Source organism: Gobio gobio (genome assembly GCF_949357685.1).
Source record: "Gobio gobio genome assembly, chromosome: 2".
Taxonomy (NCBI): Eukaryota; Metazoa; Chordata; class Actinopteri; order Cypriniformes; family Gobionidae; genus Gobio; species Gobio gobio.
Window position 1 is genome coordinate 27,009,741 of NC_137098.1, and position 18,250 is coordinate 27,027,990.

The window sequence follows — 18,250 nt, forward strand, 5'->3', positions numbered from 1 at the left end:
TATATATATATATATATATATATATATATATATATATATATATATATATATATATATATATATATATATATATATATATATATATATATATATATATATATATACAGTATATATATATTTTCTTTGGAAGTGAAAATAAGACGAACACAGGTGTTGTTTGGGCAGCCAATCAAGAACATAGATGGGAATTATGCAAATGTGTTACCGCGTGACACATGGCTCCGGACAAAAAAACAAAACAATTAAGGAGCCATTGGCTCCTATAAGGGGAAAGATAAATGCCAAATAAGTGCCAAAAAAATAAATACACTTATTTATTTTTTCCCCCCACTACAACTTTGCAGCGCGTTGTCTCATTTTATTACGTCAACACAATAAAGGATGTGATGGGCTACTCATCACAGAACATGCTGGTAAAAAAGGCATGCAATTTCTTAATCATAACATGTACATTTATATGGTGATCTCAGCAAAAATATCACTCGCAAATTCATATTTTTGGTCGCATGTGACATCTTAGGTTGCAGCTGGATTAATATTTAAACTGTCTTTTTTCGTTTACTGAGCTATAGGTCATTTTCTGAAGAGAATCTTTTACAGGGAGGCTGCAGATAATCATCTTTGTTTTTTTTATTTTGCAAAAAGCATAACATTTTGTAGTGTACACAAACAAAAGTAGAAACATAACAGATTATAATGATGTATAACACTTATAAAAATGTACAGAGTTTTTTGAGTCTCTTTGGCACTGATAAGAAAAAAAAGCGAGTCGATCATGCGGCTATGTCTGGTGAGGAGCTAAACATGACTGTGTACAGCTCACTCAGGGGAGGAAATAAGCCAATAGGGCAGATTCCTTCACCAGTCGTGGGTGGAGCCTGTTCTAATGTGACGTCACATTGGAGTACATTCCTGAATGGATCATTTTGAGACACTGTTTCAGATTTATGGGGAAAATAAAGTGAGTAGATGTTTTTTTTTAGTAGATGTTTCTTCACAGTAGGGTGGTTTTGTATACACACTGAGGGCACATAATTAATGTTCAAAAACAATATAAAATGATTTTTGCATAATAGGTTAACCAGTTAATTTTGAGTATCCCTATGTGGAACTATTAAAAAGGCAATTATGATTACAGTTGCTGGGTAACGGTAAAAGGGGGTTTGGCAAGAGAGCAGAACTTGCATTGAACAAAAATCATTAACAGCTCTAGGATTATATAGGGAGCGATCTTTCTTTGATCACTTTCTGTATATATTTTAATGACAACTTGAATAAAATTTCAGTCAATGGCTGACTACAGGAGTCGTTACATATCAAGACAATCATTTATCAAAATAATGAACGATTATTTTGCTTTTTTTTTTTTTTGCCCTCATAAGGTTTTTGAGTAAGTTCCTGATAAGGTTTGTTTTCTAATGAAAAAGTGCATTTTTTGGTGATTTTAAAACACTTGAAGGAAACAGTTCTCTTTCAGCAGTTATTGTCTATGGGGCAGATTTCTGCTTGTTGTACATCAGATACAGATAAATTGACACAGTAGGCCTACATTACATTTATTTGAATGCATTAATGAGAGAGGGATTGTGTGTGTGAATTACTCATACCGTTTCTATTCATTATGAAGCTGTGGTTTGTAGCCTACTTACTTCAAAGGTATTCAAATATATGCTATAATGGTTGAGTTTCTAAGCTATTTTAGTGACTTTGCTTTAGTCACAGGACGGCATTGACACTGCGTTTCAGCGCTCGTCGCTGCGCACAATCTTCACGTGATGTGCAAGCTTCTGTCTGAGTGTTCGTTTGTCATATTGCCATTTATATCAGGCATTAGTTCAACATAATACACATCTGATGGTCGAAACTCGCTTTAATGTTCAAACTGGTAGGGCTTAAAACACATAGAAATGACAAAGCTTTGTGAGGACGCAGGTGAAAGAGTCTGCCTTGTCAGAGACGCAACACAGCTCGGCTCTCTGTCACAGAAAGATTGTTTTTGAATAGTGCACAATCGCTTTAAATGTTGAAACTGGCAAGCCTTTAAACGCATGTACTTGACAAACTTTATGAGCACGAAAGTGAAAGCAATCTGGCTTTGCGGCTTGCGCGCGCCGTCTGTGTGTGTGTGTGTGTGTGTGTGTGTGTCGGTGGCAGCGCGTATAGGCTATAAGAACGGCGATTGACTGACCTGTATATAAACTGTGTAAAGCATGCAGTTACTATAGTGATTCTGGGCATCTATAAACACAGATAACTGCTCCTGCATCTCTCTATGCCTGCAAACTGCGCTTGATGTGACTGACGGGGCGGAGTCACGTGAAAACCGAAATAACCGACATGGGAAAAATACGTCGGTTAGAGGTTCTGAATGTCGGTTTCGGTTAATCGAATTAATGCTCTTCCACAACAACAGCCATCGGAACAGATACTCAGCAAAGACCACAACAACCAGACAAGTCCTCTGCACAGACCTGACCAGCTTTGTCTCCACACTGCCGTGATGAATCTGATCTTCAAGCAAAAAGAACCGGATGAAATATTGAATGCTACGATCCACAATCTAATTTCTAAATTCAATCATAATCACACCATGTTCGTTCATTGGCCAGAGGAGAACGTCTCGGTTACGTATGTAACCCTCGTTCCCTGAGGAGGGAACGGAGACGTACGTTAGTGACTAACGAATGGGGGTTTCGCCTAGAAGCCAATTACCTTCGAGGTGTTTAACAGCGCCCAATGGCGTGCCAATGCCATGGGCATGCGGAATTTGCATGCGTAACTCCGCCCCACCGCGTGGGTATATAAGGAAGTACGCTGGCAACATCGCATTATGTATCTGCTGCGGAGCCAAGATCTGAACTCCGCGTTCCAGCAGCACAGCTGACGTGGCTGAGGAACGCACGTCTCCGTTCCCTCCTCAGGGAACGAGGGTTACATACGTAACCGAGACGTTCCCTTTCGTTCAGTCACTACAACGTACGTTAGTGACTAACGAATGGGGGTTCCAATATAACCGCGCCACTCAGCTGTCGTCCAGTGCCCTGCGTAAGTGTGAGATCCCGCCACTTAAGGCCGTAGGACTCCCACTTATCACAGGATTACCAAGGTTCACTGGGAAGCATATCCCAGTGAGGGAATGCCAAAGATGCCTACCCGTGGGGAGGACTTAGAGAGTACACATATGACCCGCTGTGGGCTGCATATGGGAAACTCTAGGGTACCAGCCGAAAGTGGATTTTTAACCCTAGGGGTGGCAGGGGCTTGCCAAGGGAAAGACACCTGCTCACTGAGGAGGCTTACGGTGGAAATACTCGTGTGGGGGTCGCCGGAGGGAACCATGCACACGGGGCACCTGGCCGGACATGAGGGTCTGGGCTCGAAAGGGCAGACTGAACTGATGTCGGCGTCGACAGTGCTGGAGGAGCTCAGGGCTCTCGGGGAGCTCACCTGAGGAGAATATCGCACGTATCCAGTCCGTGGAGTGGAGTGGCGAGCAAGCAAAGACACCTAGAGCCTGGTCCATTACCGGCCCCTCGGGGGGGCGAGTACATAGTCGGACACTGGCTCCACTCGGAGATTGTAGAATCTGGCGAATGTGTTGGGTGTCGCCCAGCCTGCAGCTCTGCAGATGTCTGTTAGCGAGGCGCCATGCGCTAGAGCCCAAGAGGAGGCCACACTCCGGGTGGAGTGTGCCCTCACACCAAGGGGACATGGTCGATCTTGCTGCTGGTAAGCCAAAACAATGGTGACCACTATCCAGTGAGACAACCTCTGCTTTGAGAGAGCTCTTCCCTTCCGCTCTCCACCATAACAAACAAAGAGCTGGTCTGAGGTCCTGAAACACTGCGTCATGTCTACGTAAGCGCGGAGAGCGCGTACTGGACAGAGCAATGCCAAGGCTGGGTCTGCCTCCTCCAAAGGCAGCGCTTGCAGGTTCACTACCTGATCTCTGAAGGGAGTGGTAGGAACCTTGGGCACATATCCAGGCCGGGGTCTCAAGGTCACGTGAGAGTTAGCCGGCCCGAATACTAGGCACGCTTCGTCAACTGAAAAAGCCTGCAGGTCCCCGACCCTCTTAAGAGAGGCCAATGCGGTCAGCAGAGCCGTCTTCATTGACAGGAACTTAATGTCAACCGACCGCAAAGGCTCAAAGGGAGGCCTTTGCAGAGCACTTAGGACTACTGAGAGGTCCCAAGAGGGAACGAGAGGAGAGCGAGGAGGATTCAGTCTCCTCGCTCCCCTCAGAAACCTGATGATCAAGTCGTGCTGACTTACCTTTTTGTCTCCCAAGAGGTCGTGATGGGCAGATATTGCAGCCACATACACTTTGAGGGTGGAGGGAGACAGCCTTCGCTCCAGCCCCTCTTGGAGAAAATCAAGCACGGAACTGATCGGGCAATTCCAGGGGTCTTCTTGGCGGGAAGAGCACCAGGTGACGAAGAGGTTCCACTTCAGCGCATAGAGGTGTCGTGTAGACTCTGCCCTAGCGGAAGTGATGGTGGCGGCCACCGTAGGTGGCAGGTCACTCAAACCTGCCGCATCCCGTCCAGAAGCCACACGTGGAGCTTCCAGAGCGCTGGACGCGGGTGCCATAGGGTGCCCCGTCTCTGAGAGAGGAGGTCCGGTCTCAGAGGAATAGGCCAGGGAGGGGCTGTCGCAAGGAGTAGCAGTTCTGAGAACCAGGTCTGGCCGTGCCAATACGGGGCGACCAACATGACCTGCTCCTTGTCCTCCCTGATCTTGCACAGTACCCGTGCGAGAAGGCTCACTGGGGGAAATGCATATAAGCGTAGGCCCTGGGGCCAGCTGTGCGCCAGTGCATCCGTGCCGAGCGTGCCCTCGGTCAGGGAATAGTACAGGCTGCAGTGGGTAGAGTCTTGGGAGGCAAACAGATCTACCTGTGCGTCGCCGAACTGTTCCCCAATCAGCTGGACCGTCTGGGGATGGAGTCTCCATTCTCCAGGAAGTGGCTGAATCCGTGAGAGCTCGTCGGCTGCACGGTTCAGGTCTCCCGGGATGTGGATAGCACGAAGGGACCTTCTGACTCCATAAAACAAGATGGCGGGCGAGTTGAGACATACGGCGGGAGCGTAGACCGCCCTGGTGGTTGATGTACGCTACAGTGGCCGTGTTGTCTGTCCGGACAAGTACGTGTTGACCCCTCAGCAACGCTCGGAAGCGGTGCAGGGCGAACCGTACTGCCAGCAACTCGAGGCAATTGACATGCAGAAGGCGCTGGGGTCCTGTCCAGGAGCCCGCGGCTGCTTGTCCATTGCACATGGCACCCCAGCCCGTGGAGGAGGCATCCGTTGATACAACAACATGCCTGGAAACTCGTTCTAAGGACACGCCGGCCCGTAGAAAACTGAGGTTCGACCACGGAGTGAGTGTCTGTAAGCAGGCCCGGGTTATTTGGACCCGGAGCGTGCCAGACCGCCATGCCCATCTTGGGACTCGATCGCGAAGCCGGTGCTGAAGCGGTCTCATATGTAGCAATCCGAGCGGCGTTACCGCGGCTGCAGATGCCATATGCCCCAGGAGCCTCTGAAAATGTTTCAGTGGAACCGCACTTTTGCTCTCGATTTGACGGAGGCAAGTCAGCAGAGACTGCGCGCGCTCGCTCGTAAGCTGCGCGCACATGGCGACCGAGTCGATCTCCATACCGAGAAAAGAGATCCTCTGCACGGGGCTAAGTTTGCTCTTCTCCCAGTTGACCCGAAGGCCCAGACAGGCTAAGTGGTGGAGAACCAGATCTCTGTGTTCGCAAACCTGCTCTCGAGAGTGACTCAGTATGAGCCAGTCGTCGAGGTAGTTCAGGATGCGAACCCCGTGCTGCCATAGGGGCGTAAGGGCTGCCTCGGCAATCTTCGTAAAGACGCAAGGGGACAGAGATAGCCCGAATGGGAGGACCGCGTACTGGTATGCCCGCCCCTCGAAAGCAAACCGTAGGAACGGTCTGTGTCGAGGTAGGATGGAGACATGAAAGTAGGCGTCCTTCAGGTCGATCGCTGCAAACCAATCGTCGGGACGAACGCATTCGAAAAGGCGTTTCGCTGTCAACATCTTGAACGGAAACTTGTGAAGGTAACGGTTCAACATGCGCAGGTCCAGGATTGGTCTCAACCCACCGGTCTTTTTGGGTACAATGAAGTAGGGGCTGTAAAACCCCGACTTCATCTCGGCTGGAGGGACAGGTTTGATCGCACCCTTCGCCAGTAGGGTGGCAACCTCCACTCGCATGACAGGGGCATTGGCCCCGACCATAGTAAAGCGGACTCCCCGGAAACAGGGAGGAACCTGCGCGAACTGAATCGCGTAGCCGCGCCTGATTGTCTTCGCGACCCAGCGGGACAGCCCTGGAATCTGAAGCCAGGCTCCCAGGAACTGCACCAGCGGGGTCATTCGAACTACAGGTGTACCCGGTGTGGGGCAGCGATGCAGCGTTACCGACCCGGACAAGGGAGGCTGTTGGGCGTCCCGGTGTGGAGGTGCGGTTAACAGCTGCGTCCTGACAGAGGAGACCAGGGAAGGACGCACGTTCCACTGGGGTCTGCTCTGCCAGGAGGCTGGCGACAGAGTGGGATGCGAGTGGCGGGACCCGTGGGTGGCGCGCACTGACATCACCGATCTCTGGGGGCTCAGGGATGGGAGTGTTAATTCTTTCTTTGACCAAATTAGGGGGCCAGCAGCTGAACAAAGGATTCTCCCCCGGCCCTCCACCGGGGGAAGGAGTGGTCCTGCTACCATCTCCTCGAAAGAATTTCCCATCCCTGAGCCGTCCGTCTCAGGAGCGCCGCTTGGCCTGGCGTTTAGCGGGGCGCGGGGCGGCCTGAGGGGACTTGGACGCCTTCCTACGGCTTCCTCCGCAACCCGGCCCGGGTGAAGGCTGCTGCTTGGACCGGGTGGGAGGGGCGGGAGCCTTAGGAGGGTGTCCTCGGCGGCGAGCAGGCTGAGGCGACTGTGCCGGCGGCTGGGTGGAAGCAGCAGCTGGCCGCCGGGGCAGTACATGTTTGAGAGCCTCAGTCTGCTTCTGGGCGGTTGAAAACTGTTGGGCGAAGTTTTCAACCGCTCCGCCGAAGAGGCCAGCCTGGGATATGGGGGCATCGAGGAAACGTGTCCGCTCGGTGTCCCGCATATCGGCCAGGTTTAGCCACAGGTGTCGCTCCTGGACCACATTTGTGGACATCACTTGACTCAGGGAGCGTGCGGTCACCTTCGTCGCCCGGAGAGCGAGGTCGGTGGCGGCACGCAGCTCATTTAAGAGCCCCGGATCAACTCCACCCTCGTGCATGTCCCTGAGGATCCTGACCTGGTAGACCTTGAGGATCGCCATGGCATGCAAAGAGGCGGCAGCCTGCCCTGCGGCTCTGTGCGATTTCGCCACCAATGTAGATGTGAATCGACAGGCTTTGGAGGGGTGCTTAGGATCGCCTCGCCAGGTCGAAGCGCTCTGAGGACACAGTTGCATCGCAACAGAACGTTCAACCTGGGGGACCCCAGTGTACCCGTTGGCCGCGGCCCCATCGAGGATGGAGAAGGCGAAGGAGACTGCAGACCGGTCACGGGAAGACAACGGGGACTTCCAGGACCGGGCAATCTCCTCATGCAGCTCGGGAAAGAAAGGTATTGAGGGCGGGGACTGACGTGAGTCAGCGCGGGCCCCCAGATACCAATCATCGAGCCGCGAGCGTTCGGGACAGGGCGGAGGGTTCCACTCTATCCCTAGACTCGCGGCTGCCCGAGACAGCATGGTTGTCAGCTCTGGGTCCGACTCGGGCAATGCTGGCGCGCCCGAAGGCGGCAGCACAGCCGAGTCATCATCCTCAGAGGACTCGAGCCCACCCTGTGATGCAGTGACCGACATCGCGTCATCTTCCGGAGCGCCAAACGAAATGTGCGGGGGAGCCGGAGCTGGCCCCGCGATTTCAGCCTGGACACTCGCGGGTTGCGGAACGCTAGAGGGAGGTGTGACCCGAGGCATGAGCGTCGGGGCTTTGTTCCACACCGTAACCCTCAGGTCACCCTGACCACCAGCCGAAGTACCGGCCACGGGGGGCACGGTAGATCAGGGTGTGGTTGAGGGGACTCTCACTTCATTACGAAGATCCTTGAGTCTTGACCGCAGGACCGCGATGGTCATGTTCCCGCAGTGGGAACATGACTCATCCACGAACGCTGCTTGAGCATGCTGAACGCCCAAGCATACCAAGCAGAGATCGTGCCCATCAAAAGAATTCAGCGACCGGCCACACCCAGAAGTACACGGGCGAGACATCCTGAAAAGGACGTGCCACGTGTAAGCTCTTTTATCAGAGGAAGCTTCGCAGAGACGCCGAAGCGCCCAGGGACCACACACCAGCTGTCAGACGGACCACTGCGCAGATCAGCAGGCAGGCAGTATGCGATCACTGGAACGCACCGTAGATCCAACGCCTCTGGAAAGCTGCTCGTCTCGAAGGCTTGACAAAGACTCAGTTGTAGGCTTGAAGGAGTGAAGAGGTTCTCTTGGCTCCAAAGCAGAAACATAATGCGATGTTGCCAGCGTACTTCCTTATATACCCACGCGGTGGGGCGGAGTTACGCATGCAAATTCCGCATTACCCAGGGATTACCCAGCAGGCTCTGTTTCCTCTACCACTCTGCAGATGTTTGTGTAGCCACGTTCCTTTTAAAAACTGCCCCTTTCCTTTCAACTGACTAATGCATTCAATGAGGACTATACCAATGCCAGTGGATACAAATACAAACCTTGGTTTAACTGAACAATAATAATAATAATAATACATTTTATTTGTACTGCACTTTACATTTGGAACAAATCTCAAAGTGCTACAGTTAAGATCATTTAGGAAGGATAAAATACTAATAGATTGAATGGTTAAAAGTCATAAGTTCTCCTAAAAAGAAATGTTTTTAGTCCTTTTTTAAAAGTCTCAGTAGTTTGAGGTGCCCTCAGATGGTCGGGGAGGGCATTCCAAATCCGAGGAGCGGCAGAACAGTTCATGAACAAAAAGTTCATATCATAGTATTAATGCCAAATCAAATTAATCAATAATAGAATGGGGTGGTGTGGCATTATTTTATTCATAAAATAAACAATTGAAAGGAAAAAGAGTGACTTGTAACTTCCTCAAATCTGCATCCGAAGCTAATCTGATGAAAAGTCTGCTTCTGCAGCTGTGCTGCATGTTCTATATGCTAATTAATTAAGAACATATTATACAGCTTGTTTATATGAAAATATGCTCATAGTAAAAATTAACATACAGGCTTAAACCTGAAAATAATTACAATTAATAAAAATATAAATTTTATGTGGGTAACAGCCTATTGCTTGGAAAGCATAAACATGTAAAACTAACCAAAGTATGCCAATAGACACAAATACAGTCACACTGCACACAGTGATTCCATCTTGTTAATATGTAGCCAAAGTCACATTAAGATGTGGATGATACAGTAACTTTAAAGTTCAAACTTTAATATATATATATATATATATATATATATATATATATATATATATATATATATATATATATATATATATATATATATATATATATATATATATATATATTTTTTTTTTTTTTTTTTTTTTTTTTTTCATAAATAAATCATTGATCCCCAACAATGGCACCAAAATGAATGACTCCTTCAGAAAATAATCACCTGTTACCAAACAAGATATTCTGACATAGGGGTGGGCGATATACCGACACGGTAGAAATTTATCAGCCGGTACAGTTTTTGGACTGCTAGTTCATGTTGTTATGAGCAATTACCGTAATTACAAGATTTCAACTTGAAAAAAGTGTTCACATCCTCATAGAGCTTGTAATTACAGCTAGTAAGATGGGAATTTTCTGCTACTACTTGTTCCACGTGACTGCTCAGGGTTCCCACTCTTTTTCAGCAACCATTTTCCAGTACTTTTCCAGGACATTTTCAATTTTACTACGGTGGGAATAAAAGACAAGGATCATGCCAAATATTGCTTTCTAAGCCTTTAAAAGCCGTACAGTTTATTGCCATTACTTAACAATCCAGCATTTTTCAATATGAGCTCTTAATCATACATTATGACTATGGTAGCTTGTTTACACCACAGAATAGAAAGAAAAGGTAATTGTGACTTTTTATCTCGCTATTCTGACACGCGAAAATTGTCGCAATTCTTTTTTCCTCAGAATTTGACTTTATAACTTGCAATTGCAGTTTAGATCTCACAATTCTGAGAAAAGAAGTCAGACTTGCAAGATATAAACTCGCAACTGTGCAAAAAAAGTCAATTGTGAAGAAAAGACTTGCGAGTTTATATCACACAATTCTTCTGACTATATCTTGCAATTCTGACTTTATAACACACAAATGTGACTTTATATCAAAATGATGTGATTAGGTAACAGCTTACGAGTTTACATTCACTGCATACATTCGAGCAGTTAATAGCATTATCTAACGGCTGCAAGTGGCAACACAAGACTAAACATCATTATTCAAAATACTACTCACACGTATCAAACTCAACATTCCTGAAAATGTGCTTTCTGTAACTAGCGCTAATTGTTTGGGCCAGCGATAAACTCTTTATACTCGGCTAAAGAAATAACTTTTTTTTAAAGAATTTTCCCAGACGACAACAAGATTTTCCAGGACATTTAGGCGTGGCCATAAAAATGCATAAGGACGAGTCCAAGGATGAGAACAGCTCTGAATAGAAAAAAAATTACTCATATTGTGATACGATTTTGGTCATATCCCCCACCCCTATTCTGCCATATGCATTTCCATTCATGAAGTTGGAAATTAACATTCAAATTTCAAAACAATTGGATTTTATTAATATTTTGCATTATCAAACTCCAATCGTGGTCCAAATACTGATATAAAGTAGAAGTACAGTTCAATAGTAGTTCATAGGAACTATATCTTGCCTCCCAAATAATTCACAAATGCTCTTTTAAAACTGTATGACTGATTCTCAGTGACATGCTTAGAGATGATGAGAGAAAACAATCTTTAAATAAAATTACATAAAACTCTTAATTCACCGCACAAAGTGTGAGCAATTGCCTTCCCACTTACCAATAAAAGTAGCAGACCACAGTTAAAAAGAAAGAACAAAACAATTTTCCATTGTGTATTTGAGTACTTTATAAAAGAAAGAAAAAGTGCAAGTATTGATCTTTTCAGGGCCTGAATTTCAACTCTGGATTGTAAGTATTGTGCATAATTTGAACTAAGCTCCATACTTGTAATGCAGAAAATAGTAATAATTTGAAATCTTTCTTTCAGACTGTAATTTCACAAACAGTGAGAATAAAACAACGCTTCTGCATCTTTCTCTCGGTACATAGGCTAAGAAATCGGTAGTCAGTATTGGCTGCAACCGGAACAGCCCTAATTTTAAGTTTATATTTCAACATGGTTTTTAACATGGTGGGTTCAATCTTTACAAGAACCAACTAACACCACAATACAAACATTTATGTCTTGAATTCCAACCCTCAAGCTTTTACCATGACAAATACTCAAGCTTTCATTTTGGCAGAACATTGGTGAAATTCAGTAAACTTTGAAGTTAGAAGCAGCATTTACTGTGAACTGAGTCATTCTGAAAACACTGTATTATAAGCTGCACATGTGGAAATTAACACAATGAAACTTCATTCTGAAACTGACTATATACTTCTTTTATTAAAACATGTCTTATAGAGCAGCATGCAAGACAATTTGTTCAGAAAAAAGCCCAGAAAAGCCTGTACACATCGTACTGTTTGGGAAGGATCAGAAATGTGTAAACTACTTCCATTAGTGTAGTCATTAGTGTTTTTATATTTAATGTACAGTACGTATTTGGTTGGTTATCAAACAGAGTGCTCAGTTACTCTGAAGTTCCTTGAGCTGTAGTAAAAGTAAGAGCAAAGGCCAATGTGAGCTAGGAAAAAGATATCACTCCTCCATCCATACACAAACAATTCTAATGACTGTAAACTGTTTGGGCAGTCACATATGTCTCACACAATGACACCAGTAAAGGCCAGGTTTCAAACAATGCAGAGATACCGTTAACCTCAAGAGCTTTGCAAATGTCACCCAAAAATGAAAATTCTGTCATCATTTACTCACCCTCAAGTTGTTCCAAACCTGTATGAGTTTCTTTGTTCTGCTGAACACAAAAGAAGATATTTTGAAGAATGTTTGTAAGCAAGCAGATAGAGCAACCATTGACTACCATAGTATTTTTTCCCCTACTATGGTAGTCAATAGTTGCTCTATCTGCTTTGTTACAAACATTCTTCAAAATATCTTCTTTTGTGTTCAGCAGAACAAATAAACTCATACAGGATTGGAACAACTTGAGGCTGAGGAAATGATGACAGAATTTTAATTTTTGGGTGAACTATCCCTTTAATTTATCCCTATTTGCACTTTCTTGAAAGGGTTTAATTCTACTTTTATGAAAGTGGTCACTTTTTGTGGTGATTTTACACCTTGACTGAGGTGTACGGTATGAAACAATGCAGTGTTAGAATGTTAAAGCAAGTGTATGGGGTATTTTGTATATAAAATATTATAATATCACATAAATTATTGGTAATTTAACAATGACAGCAGCTATATGGTGTAATATAAGGGAATGAATTGGGAAATAAGTTCTACTTCTTTCCACACCCTTTCGAGCAAGTATTATATGTGTAAATAATGTATGTATATATATATATATATATATATGTATGTATGTGTGTGTGTTTGTGTATAATTATTATGTGTAATGTATGTATGTATGTGTATGGATATTTATGTATAGATGAGATGTATATGTATATATGGGAGATAAACTATTATATTTTTTCTATGTATATTGTATTAGTATATATATATTTTTGCTCGAAATAACCTTCAATCAATCAAAAACTGTCCACCAATCATAAACCGCCTCAGTGCTCAATGACTATTCATGCACTTTGTTCAGTAGCACAAATATTTAAGTGATGCTTAGTCTCTCTGTCTGAAAGAAACAGTTTGAAAATGTCAAACAGAAATGTGTTACACAGTTAGAGTGACAAAGAGACACGATCATGTTATAAAAGAGATCTATGTGGTGACAATTCCATATATGGACAAGCAGTTATTGAAAAAAGGTTACATGCTTGTTGCATGCTGTATTTGGCAATGTTATTGACCTCATAAATATGAAGGTAAAAACCTTTATGCAGGCCTTACAAATGTAGTGTGTGAAATATTGAAACCTGCCTACCATGGATAAAGCTCTTCTTAGTTCAGAAAATAGAGAAAATGTTCAATCATGTCTGTGCTCATGCTAATGTTGGGCAAGCAATGAAAACAGGTCTCTAATAACATGGTAAGAAAAATGAAATAAACATAATTGATAGTACTAAAAAGCAATGGCTTTGTTTGGTCTTAACATTTTTACTCACTGCACTGACACTATTGGACGAGAACTGAACTGAGCTGGACGATGACAACTTTTCTGCAGAACTGACATGTACTAATTTAATAATCGACGGTCTTTACAACGGAACTGAATCAACACTGAACTGACTTCAGGTTAAAAATGACACTAGTTTCTTTTAGAGCTGCTGTACAGGGGGAATGAACTGTTTGCACCATGGACCCTTTTCACAGACTGTGCGTTCAACAGTCATCCTGCAAAGATTTTTCTTTTTTTTTATGCATTTACATTTATGACACTAATACTTTGTATTATATTACTTTTGCATCAAATTACAAAAAACAAGTTAACGCTGCTGTGAGGGTGATTCTATACAGCGTCTATGGGAGTGACGGTAAAATTAACATATTTCTCTCTTTTCACTGCCGTTGTCAATCTCACTCTATTTTTGCCCTCTTTTTGAAAGTTGTGAAATCATTGTGGAGTTTTTCTTTTGCTATTTGAGCAAATGGGCACAACAAAAAATCTATTTAATGTATACTCTCATTCACAGCTATAAAAGTTAACCCAACTATGACGACTTCTGCTTCTGAGAAACCGGGAAATGTGAAAAGGTTCTATTGAATAATTTTGCTGTTATATCTGTAAAGCTGTTTTGAAACAATCTGTATTGTATAAAGCACTATATAAAAGATGACTTAACTTGGTTTAACTTTGCACGCCTTCCAAAGAGTTGACGGTGTGATTCACAAGGCTACAGCGACATGTTGCGTTGTTCAAAACTATCCAAACCTTCATTACCAAACAAAAGCTTTACATCAATGAAGGCAATGAGGTTTTAGGTAGTCGGTATTGCCCCCCCCCCCCAAAAAAAAAGTGCAACCATATCTTCATGATGCAACTCACATGCTTGTGCAGAGTAAAAATTCTCAGCACAATGTAATCATTCATTTTTTTATTCACTCTTTTGCATTTGGTATGTTGATACTTGTATCTATTTCTGCTGCATATATAGACAGCATTATTAATCTGTAGACCACCAGGACAACAACTCCCAACAGCAGCACGATCCTATGATTCAGCCATCAGACTATGAGTCCATCATCAGCCTCTCAGCTGCTAAAGAGGCGTCACCAAGCACACAAGATTATTTTTAGTCATAGAAATCTAGTGTTATTGTTGACAAGATATCTTGCATTTGGCTATTTAGTTGTAGAAACTAAGATATAGGAAAAACCTGCATGAATGAATGGCAGCATTATATCCTCAATTTGAATTTGTGCTGTTGCTTGAGGCTAAAGACATAGCTGTGCTGTGTGTTCATAATTTGCTTACTTCCATATCACAAAGTAGTTTCAGACAGAGGAAGTGAATAATGAATTAATGACAAGCCATTGCTCCAGCAAGACGTTCTTGATCCAACACAGGTCTGACTGAAGACATGACCCATATCAACGTCTAAAGAATGACAAAAATACATGCCTAACATATTCAATAAGAGAGAAAACAAACAGAACCTTTTGTGGTCATGTGTCTGTGATGTAGCATTTTCCACTGCACGTGGACAGACGAGAGTGGAAATTATTTCTAAACACAGCTGGCCGCGTGTATGTAGGCTATAACCTACTCTTGTTTGGTGGTTAGATATCACTCATGAAAAAGAAAAGGAATCTGTTTATGTAGTTAGTGACTCTAAAACAGAATACGCATGAAGACAGTTTAAACTTGAAGATGCGTTGTAGCACAGGATCTGATGTAGGCTACTCATTCATGTGACTATCTCATGATGCAAAGGAGGAATAGACATAAGAGTCATTCCTTCTTACTGTAAAAGAAACTATTTTTAATTAAAAAAATGTTTAAATGTTGACATTTTTAACATTTTGGCTGACGTTGTAGTTGCCACTCTCTATATGATTGGATACATTTTAATTTGTTAATGTTAAAACATTGTTTTCAGGGTCAGTGACGTGATAAGGTTTTTTTTTTTTTGTTATATGTAAAAGTTATACTTAAAAATACATGCATTTCATTTATAGTGACTGAAAGTCTGCGATCATGAAATTGTATGGTTACGCATACTTTTTCATTATTTCTTTAAACAAAAAACAGTTATGCAAATTTGTTTTAAAGTATTATTAATATATGAAGATAAAAACACCAAATTTGTCCACCGAATCAAAGTCAGTGTAGCACAAAATCATGCAGGAAGTCTTTTTTCTCAATGTCATAGTTTGACATTTCATAGAAAAGACTAAACATAAAAAAACATCTTGATATTAATGACTCAAGAATGTGTTACACTTTTAAAAACAATACTTTTTAACTTGATAAATGTTAGGAAACTTGATGATTTGTGCACACTCAAGTGTTTTGAAGGTGCAAAGAAATTCGTTTTTTATTTTATTTATTTATTTTACTTGATGGCTACACCACATAAGTCACCGAATCAAAATTTGACATTTTGAAATAAAAACATGTATTTCAAACAAGAATACAAAGATGACATGTCTAAGAAGTTGTCACATGCGTTTAAACTAGTAGGCTACGATAACGATACTCGTGTTCATCATGTCAGACATGTCATTGGTTGCCTCTCAAATCAAACACAAGTTATATGTGACAAGCTCTTACCTTTCCAAACTTCTGATGCTGGACATACAGTTGTCCATCCTTAACGTGAGTGTCCATTTTTAAAACACTCTACCGCGGCACAGCAAGATAAGGGATAAATATATATTTCTCACTCTTTAGACTTTGTTCCGATTTCCTACCGCGCGAACTTCCGCTTGGCAAAACTTTTTCTTCAGGGGCGTTTCGACTGGAAATCATTAAGATTAATCTAGCTGTTAAATGAATGTTTGGAGGGAAAAGGCGAAATGTTATAACAGAGTGTTTTCATGCTGCTGGTCCTGAGTTTTGAGACGCTGCTCTGCTGCTGATCTCTCTCTCTCTCTCTCTCTCTCTCTCTCTCTCTCTCTCTCTCTCTCTCTCTCTCTCTCTCTCTCTCTCTCTCTCTCTCTCTCTCTCTCTCTCTCTCCTCGCGATAGAGGAAGCGCGCGCCCACAGCCTTTCCTCCCACCTACTCCTCAACCCAAACATAGGCAAGGCATGACGCCTGAAACCAACTCTTTTCACTTGCAATTATGATAGTTTTGTATAATGTATATGTTATAATACCTGTTATAATGTTTTCAGTGAAAAATTACAAGACAGGTGCAACAGGTGCTGTTGCCAATTTATGGCTGCAATTTATGGTGCCGTTACTGCAATGTATTTACCACCATTCATTTGATTTCTCAACCATTAACATTTAGCACTGAAATAATTATGGTCCTATTATTGGCAAATCCTGGGTGTCCTATTGACTTACATGATTAGTCTTTTTATTTTTAGAGAGGAATGCACTGTTTGGCCTAAGCACTTGATCCATGTCCTTCATTGGTCTGCCTCTCATAGTTTGCTCGCACGTGTGTTTTCATATTGTAGATCAACTGATATGTTTGTCTTTTATCCTTTATCTTGTACTGTACATGTTTTGCAAACATAAACATTTGGTTTCTGTTATAAATTAAACATTGGTGCAAATTGTTAATGTCGCCACGATAAAGATGTGTTAGGCCTACTTATGGAAGCATGTGAAGCAGTAATAATGGGTTCAAGTAATAATGGGTTGAAGCAGTAATAATGGGTCCAAAATTTACAATTAAATCTGAAATATTTTGCACCTTGTGCCATAATTTTGCAGCAAAAGTATTTTTTGTTATAATGTTATAGTATAGATGTATAATTTCCAGCTTTTATAGCAAACATTAAAAGTTACAGTATTAAATTAAACTACAGTAGAACAAAGAAAAATAATTATATACATCTATATTATATTATATTTATATACACTATATTGTCTGCATTTACATGCACATGAACTTTAAGGATATCCCATTCTTAATCCATAGGGTTTAATATGAAGTTGGCCCACCATTTGCAGCTGTAACAGCTTCAACTCTTCAGTGAAGGCTTTCCACAAGGTTTAGGAGTGTGTTTATGGGAATTTTTGGTCCATTCTTCTAGATTTGTGAGGTTGGAAGAGAAGGCATGGCTCACAGTCTCTGCTCTAATTCATCCTAAAGGTGTTCTATCGGGTTGAGGTCAGGACTCTGTGCAGGCCAGTCAAGTTCCTTCACACCAGACTCGCTCATCCATGTCTTTATGGACCTTGCTTTGTGCACTGGTGCGCAGTCATGTTGGAACAGGAAGGGGCCATCCCCAAACTGGTCCCACAAAGTTGGGAGCATGACATTGTCTAAAATGTCTTGGTATGTGGAAGCATTTGGAGTTCCTTTCACTGGAAATAAGGGGCCAAGCCCAACCCCTGAAAAACAACCCCACACCACAATTCCCTCTCCACCAAACTTTACACTTGGCACAATGCACACACACGTATAGGTATATATATATATATATATATATATATATATATATATATATATATATATATATATATATATATATATATATATATATATATATATATATATATATATATATATATATATATATTGTGGAAATCTGGACTACTGACCCAACCAGCAAAAACAAAAAGAAAACGGAATGGTTAAAAAAAAATCTTTAACCTGCTTTGATCTAAAGATCAGAATCAAAACCATCTACACTACTATACTAAATTTGATATTGTGATTCAGAGATTTCTGTAACACTTAACACAAGTGAATGTCATCAACTTTTGGGAGTGCATATTCATGGTGGAATTATATTTTCTCCACATTAGCCAGACGATATGTGGATCAGCAAAGAGTGAATCACAAATGC

At 42.7% G+C, this 18,250-nt stretch overlaps 1 protein-coding gene across 1 annotated transcript in view; it reads right to left on the bottom strand.

Annotated features, from left to right (window-relative positions):
- The window catches only part of dok1b (docking protein 1b), a 34,589-nt gene extending 18,171 nt beyond the window's left edge, over positions 1-16,418 (bottom strand). The window contains exon 1 of the mRNA XM_079810656.1: positions 16,055-16,418. Coding sequence (XP_079666782.1) covers positions 16,055-16,111 — 57 coding nt within the window. The 5' untranslated portion in view covers positions 16,112-16,418. The remainder of the gene's footprint in view (positions 1-16,054) is intronic.
- Between the last annotated feature and the right edge of the window lie 1,832 nt (positions 16,419-18,250).